Source organism: Glandiceps talaboti, chromosome 4 (genome assembly GCF_964340395.1).
Source record: "Glandiceps talaboti chromosome 4, keGlaTala1.1, whole genome shotgun sequence".
NCBI lineage: Eukaryota > Metazoa > Hemichordata > Enteropneusta > Spengelidae > Glandiceps > Glandiceps talaboti.
Window position 1 is genome coordinate 24,314,957 of NC_135552.1, and position 10,150 is coordinate 24,325,106.

General features: G+C 37.9%; 1 protein-coding gene across 1 annotated transcript; it reads left to right on the forward strand.

Annotated features, from left to right (window-relative positions):
• Nucleotides 1–5,795: 5,795 nt before the first annotated feature.
• Nucleotides 5,796–9,987, forward strand: LOC144434370 (mucin-2-like). The gene is made up of 7 exons (XM_078122821.1): nucleotides 5,796–5,931; nucleotides 6,161–6,339; nucleotides 7,537–7,648; nucleotides 7,979–8,131; nucleotides 8,703–8,785; nucleotides 8,987–9,106; nucleotides 9,781–9,987. The coding sequence occupies exons 1-7, from the start codon at nucleotides 5,796–5,798 to the stop codon at nucleotides 9,985–9,987; spliced, it is 990 nt and encodes a 329-aa protein (XP_077978947.1).
• The last annotated feature ends 163 nt before the right edge of the window (nucleotides 9,988–10,150 follow it).

The window sequence follows — 10,150 nt, forward strand, 5'->3', positions numbered from 1 at the left end:
AGTGAAGTTATATGTTTATATTCTTATATTGAGGCAATGTACAAATATTGTATTCGCATACCTAGTGAAAATCGGAGAAATAGTCATTCTGACGACTCTTACAATCACTGGAATTCTTAATTCCCGTTTACTTTTATCTGGAGAGATGTTTACTAGTAGCAGCTTGCCTTTGAAATATTCTTTCAGGGAGGCAACTATAACCAGTTTAAGAAAGACTATCCTGATAGGATGGATACATCGTATTACCTGTAATTTTAGTGTTTCTGTGATCAGTGTTCGTCAGGTGCAATGCAATGTATTTAATATTACAACCATTTTTTTTCGTAGAGTGATTAGTTGTCTCTGGTCAAATAATGTTTTAAAGGCTCACCGCTGATACATTGTTGTATTGGTAGAAGTAAATGTGAAATTAAAGCTACAATGGTTGTATTTAAAGGCTAGGGTTTCAGTCCCAGGTTCTAGCATTAGTGCTATCTAGTTTGTTTTTCTTTACCCCGCCAGACAACAGTTTTCACACCCGAATTTTAACCTAATCAGAACTTTGCCTTTACAGGCTGTAAGCTTCGAGACACAAGACAGCTTTTTTCTCCAATAAATTGCATTTTGACCAGAGTGTTATTTTGATATAGGTCTCATTTCTGCGATGAGCCTTACACAACATTGGTACCCAAGATAACACAAGAAAGGGAGGATAAGAAAGAGCTGTGTTCCCTAGCTGGTGAATTATCTGACCGTGGATGGATTAAAGATGACTCTAAGACCGGTGTGAATCCAGAAGAATGTTTCTACTACAAGTAAGTGTCTTTACTAAAAAAAAGATTGAATATTGCCCAACTGTTAGTTCATATCATTGTTGTCTTGTCTTTGAGTGATATCGTGATGTGTTGGGAGTGTCGCATGATAAATATACACGCATATAAAATGTGACATTTGTTATATGGTGTTTTATTTTTTGGTGATAAACCAGACAGACAGACAGACAGACAGACAGACAGACAGACAGACAGACAGACAGACAGACGAAAACGCGATAGAGACACAGACAAAGATAGACAGAGACTGACAGATAGATAGACAGACAGAGACAGGCAGGCAGACAGCAGGCAGACAGACAGAGACAGACAAATTGAGAGATAGACAGAAAAAGACCGACAGAAGAAGACAAAGATAGACACAGAGAGAGACGGACAAAATATTAACCAAACAGAACGTAGTTGTAGATGGAAATGAAACTGAGATAGATCGCAGATGTAGAAAGACAGATTCAATGATAAAGACAGATAGAAAGGCAGACTGACGAACAGATAGACAGTCAGACAGATAGAAAGGCAGACTGACGGACAGATAGACAGTCAGACAGATAGAAAGGCAGACTGACGGACAGATAGACAGTCAGACAGATAGAAAGGCAGACTGACGGACAGATAGACAGTCAGACAGATAGAAAGGCAGACTGACGGACAGATAGACAGTCAGACAGATAGAAAGGCAGACTGGCGGACAGATAGACAGTCAGACAGATAGAAAGGCAGACTGACGGACAGATAGACAGTCAGACAGATAGAAAGGCAGACTGGCGAACAGATAGACAGTCAGACAGATAGAAAGGCAGACTGGCGAACAGATAGACAGTCAGACAGATAGAAAGGCAGACTGGCGGACAGATAGACAGTCAGACAGATAGAAAGGCAGACTGGCGGACAGATAGACAGTCAGACAGATAGAAAGGCAGACTGACGGACAGATAGACAGTCAGACAGATAGAAAGGCAGACTGGCGGACAGATAGACAGTCAGACAGATAGAAAGGCAGACTGGCGGACAGATAGACAGTCAGACAGATAGAAAGGCAGACTGACGGACAGATAGACAGTCAGACAGATAGAAAGGCAGACTGACGGACAGATAGACAGTCAGACAGATAGAAAGGCAGACTGGCGGACAGATAGACAGTCAGACAGATAGAAAGGCAGACTGACGGACAGATAGACAGTCAGACAGATAGAAAGGCAGACTGGCGAACAGATAGACAGTCAGACAGATAGAAAGGCAGACTGACGAACAGATAGACAGTCAGACAGATAGAAAGGCAGACTGACGGACAGATAGACAGTCAGACAGATAGAAAGAAGGAGAAGGGTTTAAACATCGACTCATTTTTTTTTCATTTATGTCAACGGTCTACTTCAACTGTCGATATCTGTCGACTAGTTTACGACGCCGCTATGTACGCCACAGTAAATATATAACCGTAAATCTGTAACAGAAACCCCGTCAATGATACGTAAAAACTGTCATTATTGGTCGTTTATACCAGTAACATCCGCATATCTAAAAGTTTAGAGTCGGGATATATGCTCAGGTATGAAATTAAACTGTCGTTATCCACACCTGTCTACCTATTAGTCACTTTGGTAATTGTTGTTGCTGAGGGTACGGAAGTGTAATGATAACAGCGGCGAGTGCCACCATTGGCTGTTGGGAGCATTATGAGGGATGTTTATTTGTTAGGAGATGATAATAATTATGCGGTGCCACTGTTTAGTCGTTTATATGCATATGATCTGAATAAATTGTATAAATATCACATACCGCCACATCGGGATAACAAGAAGTCTATAATTTCCCACACACAAATTTAAATATCTGAGCTATTAAACAACACGTAGGCACTTCAAACCTTCCTGAAAATATAACTCTAAAATTCTGAATGCAAAGTCATACTGAACATAATTGAGTGTTTCTCGATTTCGTATTCAGTGGTTTGGATTTCCTCTGTAACTTTAACAAAAATGCATTAATATAACTTTTGCATGTATATGGATGTGTAATTTTGACATATACGACGAGTTCTAAATTCTGTATTTTGTACGCTAATATCTATACTACTTGAGTACATATTAATATGATCACTAAACTTATTTATCTTGTCTTCATATGGGTACGCTTAGGTCATAGACCTTCCACTGTGGAGGGTCTATGCTTAGGCCACAGACGATGACATTTCACTGCCTTTGGTTAACCCCAGGATGAGGGTGAAGGGGATTGGGTGGGGATGATTTGAAGGCAAGTGCTATAGATGGAAATACTAATGGGGGGGGGGGGCGTCCACGCGAAAGAGGCAATGTATACTGCCCCATGTTTGAGGTAGGGTATACTCTTCACTTCAAAATTAAATCATAAAACAGATTTTTCTTCTGGAGTGGGTAGAGGTCAAATATGAGCTGTCTTCTATTGGTATAAGTACTTGTAATTAAATGAACTAGTAATTATAAGTACTTAACGATTGGTTTCAGGATAATCACATACGTATTTTACATCTACTCACCGGAAACCATTAAAACTTTCCAACTGATTGAAAAACACATACCATTAGGCCAAAAAAAAAGAGAATTGTTTCTGGTCAGCGCGCGCATTAAATTACCCTCGCGTCGGTCTTTCATTTCGTGAACTTATCCAGCCCATGTAGTCTGCAGATCCGGGGTGAAACACAAAAATAACCCTTCATACGTACTTTAGTGAAGACAACTGTAGCGCCAATCGCGAACAAGCAAATGACATCTGCTCCACATACACACTTGCTCTAAAGTACTAAATAAAAAGAAATGTAACTGCCATAAATTTAGTGACAGATTTAGAGACAGGTTTGTTGAGAAATAAAAAAAAAATCGCGTCGTCGCACAACTTTAGACAAAATGTCCTGACCAGAAACAATTCTCTTTTTTTTTTGGAATTACTATTATAATCATTACCAATACAGACAACGGATGTATTTGTTTCGATCTTGTTTTATAACTAATGAGAGTGAGCCTTTAAAGTTCTTATAACATCATACTGACCGAGCAGCTATAAATAACAGAAGCTGTACCGTTTGTTTATAACTATACTAGGAGTTACTAGTATATGTATTTAGTTTCATGCAACCGTTGAGGGCGCACCATATACGTACTTGCCTCCAGAATCATGCTCTATTAAAGGTGAATTTCTTTATGCTTAATAAGGACCCAGTAAACCCATTTTTACCAATTCTGCAATAGCCTCAGCAATGTTTGGTCAAGAATGAAATGGATTGGAATCTGATAGCTTAGGTTGTTTCCCAGAATGCCTCAGTGTACATCAGACCTATTCTATAAAAGCCGGGTTTGTCAGTTTTCATTACTCTATTTCAGAAAGCTAGGCTGCACAATGCACAGTTGGTCACAACTGCTTTTCTGGGTCTCGTAATTATAAAGAAATCAGCTAGGATAGAGCTAGAGCCAGCTTCACCTTTGTTACCACAAACAGAGAAAAGGTTGTCTCGGTTTATCTGTGCTTATACGTAGAGCTGCATGTCACAGTAAATGTAAGATACAAGTTACTGATCGCGAAGCAAGTCACTTATTAAAATGTTGAATTTCTATCGTGATTTCTGAACAGACTTTTCACCAGTTTTATTGAAAATCTTCTGGACGAATAAATTCAGTAACTTTAAACTGCTACAAAATTTGTGTTCCTTGGAAAGTCCCCATTTCGTCAAACGACTGAATGATTGTGTATGATGGTGGATATTATATTATGTGTGAATATTACTACCAAACCAGAAAGACTGGAGCGTTTCAGTTAGTATAGGCGTCTCGATGACTTGTTACTGCTCACACGGGTTTTTGTTTCGAATAACACAACCAGAATACAGACATTGATAGCTCAATGCGAATCTCAATCTATTTTAATGCGAATCTCAATCTGTCTAAATGTGAATCTCAATCTATCTCAATGTGAATCTCAATCTGTCTAAATGTGAATCTCAATCTGTCTAAATGTGAATCTCAATCTATCTCAATGTGAATCTCAATCTATCTCAATGTGAATCTCAATCTATCTCAATGTGAATCTCAATCTATCTCAATGTGAATCTCAATCTGTCTCAATGTGAATCTCAATCTGTCTCAATGTGAACACAAATTTGTATCTACTTTGTTTCATCTGACAGTGATGTTGCTTTGAGCGAGATAAAATGTATATGCTTGCGCACAACCAGTGTCTATACTTTATTTTATGTAATTTGTAACAAAAAAACCTTGTGTGAGACGTAAAGTACATTATGCTGCCTAATTGAAAGTGTATCATCACTCTGGTTTCGTAGTAACATCATGCTGCCTAATTGAAAGTCTATAGTCACTCTGGTTTGGTAGTAACATCATGCTGCCTAATTGAAACTCTATGGCCACTTTGGTTTGGTAGTATTTATTATTCTGCACACTCTTATCACTGCCATGTTCTTGAAAACTACTTGCAGGCCTGAACAGGTAGAGAAAGTGATAGAAGAAGCATCACGACAAGTGTGTTGTGAAGGTTGGAAGGGGAATGACTGTAATGAAGGTAATTCAATCTTTATAGGTAGAATGCATCCACCTAGAGGACAATTTTTTTCTGTAAATAAAAGTTCTTTACATCTTTCCAAACACTGCCCCTATGCCTCCTCTTGAAATGATAAAAGGAGAATTTATTTTCCAGTTATTAAACATGATATTCGGAGGCCACACTGGGTTCTAAAACTATTGCATCTGTTACTTCCTACATATTGACGTTGCCATCCATGAATAGTTTGATTATTTGTGTTTACTTGTGATTACAAGTGATTACTCTTGTTTACCAGTTTATTTACAAATCACTTTTTACATAGTTTATTTTGCGATACGAGTATGGACTTGGGCTTCGTTGTTTCATATTTGTATTTTTTTCAAGTAGAAAAACGCACTAAAGTTGTTTTATCAGTACATTTGTATTGAAACACATCAGAAATAAAACCTATTTCTCATGGTCGGACTCACTAGAGACTTATTTCTTACAGCTGTGTGTACTCAGGAGTGTTTGAACGGTGGTGCTTGTGTAGCCCCTGACAAATGTGAGTGTTCGCCACAATGGGAAGGCAACAGGTGTCAAACCGAAAGAGGTAAGATTGAATGATAACTCTTGATGAAATAGTAATGTTTTGTTTGATGTCAAATTGAAGCTTAAAAGAAAACGGAGTCTTATAAAACGGTGGTAAATGCATTCGACGGGTCATCGTTCATTTCTGACTCAAACATTGAAGTATATCAGTCGAAATAAAATTGTAACACCCGAAATTCCTATTACTTGTAAAATGTAAATTACTCTTTTCCCCCTTTCCTTTCTCTCAGAAACGACGTTGCCATTTTCGACATGTGTGTGTTGGGGTAAAGGACACTTTCGAACTTTTGATGGACGGCGTTATCAGTTCGAAGGCACGTGTACGTATTCCATGGCAGAGGACGTGGATGGTACTTGGGGAGTTCGTATCAGAAATATAAACTGTGATGTGCCTGAAACCTGCCACAAGGTATGTTTGGCGTAGAGGGCGCGTCTCCCCCGTCGATCCCACAGAATGATATATTGATTTTATGTAAATTATTTTATCATTTTCATCCTGGTCTCTCACTCTAGATAGAAGATGATCTACATGCAAAATACATATGTAATTCATCTTCCTTGCATCTTTGTTTTCTGAGTTATGGGGAGGGGGAGGGGACGACACAAAACCCTTCCTATAGGACGAGTTACAATCCTGTTCCTCCTAATCTAGTTTGTTTTAGTTACATTTTGATAGTAAAATACTAAATTTCAATGCCAAGACAACCCATTCTCGCAAGTAAGAGCACGTATTTCTGCTGAAGCAATGAAATGTGGAACTCTGGCATCTTCCATTGTACTTTTCGTTATTTTGGAGAAATGTTATAAATATTCATGCAATGACATCTCTGTGGGGACGTTTTGGACGTTGCCGTAAAGAGGACAGTGCTTTACGACGTTGAGACAACAAAGACAACCTGTTGTAAAGAGGACAGTGGTTTACGACGTTGAGACAACAAAGACAACCTGCCGTAAAGAGGACAGTGCTTTACGACGTTGAGACAACAAAGACAACCTGCCGTAAAGAGGCCAGTGGTTTACGACGTTGAGACAACAAAGACAACCTGCCGTAAAGAGGCCAGTGGTTTACGACGTTGAGACAACAAAGACAACCAATGTATAGGAATGGCTGCACTGTTGATTCTAAGTGATATTCAGACTTTATAAAATTATTAGGTTGTGAAAATTGTTCTTCGACTTTCTGTATATTCATAGTTTGTACATTTGGAAACCGCAAAGTTTTTTTCCCCTAAAAGTTGTTGTGAAAGACGAATCTACTCTATACTTCGAAGACAATGTCGTATTTAGCCACCAAAAGTTGAAATATGATATATTGCATACCCCTTGTCAGTTTACATGTATAACTCGTATTGTGTGTTGACCTGTTTGTTTGTTTCTTTAAAGGAAGCTGTTTGATTGATACGCACGAGAGCAGCAGGGCCTGTCAAGTTCAAAAATCCATTTTGTCTATTTTGCTTATCCCTTTCAATATAAAAATGAAGAGTAGAAAATATGTTTGCGCTTTAAAAATAACTTACTGTTCATCAAATCATATTGATACATGGCTCTTTCATTATCACATGGACAAAAATATATAATAAATTAGTAAACGAATGTTTTTTTTCAGCGAGTTGAAGTGTCGTTAGGTATAGGTGAAGCATCACAAACGTTGGTGGCAGAACCTAATTTGCTGATGATTAACGATGCTGCTATCGAATCCCTACCTTACCAACAACGAGGCGAGTAGAATATTGTACTCAGTGTCATTATGCAAGAAACCTAAACTCTTCAAGAATAGTTTTCCCGCTATTTACTTAATCAAGTTAGTGATATAATTTAAATTAGCTCGAAATTGTCCGAAACTACGAATGTATGTGAAGAAGACTAGGTTTGGCTTCCTTTAAATAATCGTAAATGATGTAAGATTGTTACAGGAAAGTTCAATCAGAGTTATTTCTGCCTGAGTGCATTTGTATAATTACTGCTATCAACTTACATGATGTGATTATCGGTGATAACTTATTATGATGTTCTACTAACTACAATTTGGTCCTTTCGTAATCTATCAGGTCTCATTATCGAGAAAAGAGGCGAATATATATTCTTAGAAAGTGGTTTAGGTTTGTCAGTGAAGTGGAATGGTACTCAAGCTGTTTACGTTACACTTGACCAAGGATCTAACGTTGAGGGCTTGTGTGGTACCTATGATGGTGACCTAGAAAGTGAGTACTGTGTGTGTGTGTGTGTGTGTGTGTGTGTGTGTGTGTGAGTGTGAGTGTGTGTGTGTGCGTACGCGTACGTATGTGCGAGCAAACGCGTGCGTCTGTGTGTGTATGTATGTATGTATGTATGTATGTATGTATGTATGTATGTATGTATGTATGTATGTATGTATGTATGTATGTATGTATGTATGTATGTATGTATGTATGTATGTGTGTGTGTGTGTGTGTGTGTGTGTCTGTCTGTCTGTCTCTGTGTGTGTATGTATGTATGTATGTATGTATGTATGTATGTATGTATGTATGTATGTATGTATGTATGTATGTATGTATGTGTATGTATGTATGTATGTATGTATGTATGTATGTATGTATGTATGTATGTATGTATGTATGTATGTATGTATGTATGTGTGTGTGTGTGTGTGTATGTATGTATGTATGTAAGTATGTATGTATGTATGTATGTATGTATGTATGTATGTATGTATGTATGTATGTATGTATGTATGTATGTATGTATGCCTTATAACAAATACGATTGATGTATTTCTTCATAATTTCTCAACAGACGACTTTCTAATGAAAGGTGGAACGGAGTCTGCATTTCCTGCTGCATTTGGCAATTCATGGAAAGTGCTAGAGCAAGGAGAGGTAAGGGGAAATGTATAAATGCCGATCAACGAAAAGGCCCTATATATATTAAATTATTTCGTAGGTATTCCAGTTGGAGACAACGTACTTTTGCTTCAACAATCTACTATGGATTAACACGCTTATATGGCACATATTTACATAACTCAGTTTCCAGAGTTTGGTCGTATTTACATATTTGTACCATATCTACACTTACAGACATGTCCCGATGCCAGTGACCCACCGCCACCGTGTAAGGACAAACCTGACCTTCTACCAAAGGTGACCGAAATATGTGAAAATCTGAAGAAAGGAGATATTGCAGGATGCAATGACATGGTATGTAAAACATGTAGTTTTGACGTCGTCTGTATACTGGCTACATCCATATATAGCCAAGTATGCAAATAAGTATATCACAATGTCATCATAGGTAAACCAACAATGATTGTATATTGTCCTAATATAATAGTAAAAGTGCAATTACCCAACTCATAGTAAGGTTGACTCTTTTTAACGTTATGCCCGCTGACGTCACACCTGAAAATGATGGGTCAGTCGGTAGGTTAACAAAGAAATAAATAAAAACGTAAGTGTGCTAAGTACATGTTTGTGTGTTTACATATATTATGTATTAATAATGGTGTAATTACAATCCATATATCTGAACTTGCTGATGTTTTGAGTTGGCGAGTTGGAAAAAACTCATCGACGGTTCTCATGATTACTTGACAATTCAACTCTGTGACGTCACAAACCGCCTGTCATTAGATTATCAGTTGGCCTGAAGAAGCGTCCATGGTAGGACGTGGAACTATTGCCATTCAAAACAGCAGCAAGTCCATGTGAACATATTGTGTACTGCACTGATAACTTCATTCCTGGATGATTGAGAACAGCCATAACCACTGTTATTTAGAATCATTGGTAATTATTATCTATTATTTGATAAACAAATATAAAAAATATCTAAACTCTTTTTTTGTTGTTCTACATTTCTATTCGTTGATAAGGTCGATCCCAACTCGTATGTCGAGATCTGTCTTTATGATCTATGTGGAATCGGTGATGACGAACCAGCCTTGATGGAAGGTCTCTGCGTTGTGCTGTCAATCTATTCCAGTGACTGTGCAGCTAGAGGAAACATCATTGAATGGCGAAAGGAAGGATTTTGTGGTGAGTTTAAGACGTTGCAGGAAGGCAAATTATCTCGGATGTAAACTCTAAATTTAACCAAGGTACAACCAACCAGAAAGACCATAGAGATTAAATTAGGTGGTTTTTTACGTCTCACATAACTTGTTTTGTTACGAATTACACAAACAAAATACAGGCACTGATAGTACACACGCACATGAACACTACATCTTATCTCACTCTGTA

What these genes read in the sequence shown, in the direction of transcription:
- LOC144434370 (XM_078122821.1), top strand. Translation starts at nt 5,796, where the DNA reads ATGGTCGGACTCACTAGAGACTTATTTCTTACAGCTGTGTGTACTCAG. An exon ending in TGCCTGAAACCTGCCACAAG is followed by an intron (nt 6,340 to 7,536) that starts GTATGTTTGGCG and finishes GTTTTTTTTCAG; the next exon opens with CGAGTTGAAGTGTCGTTAGG. An exon ending in AAGTGCTAGAGCAAGGAGAG is followed by an intron (nt 8,786 to 8,986) that starts GTAAGGGGAAAT and finishes CTACACTTACAG; the next exon opens with ACATGTCCCGATGCCAGTGA.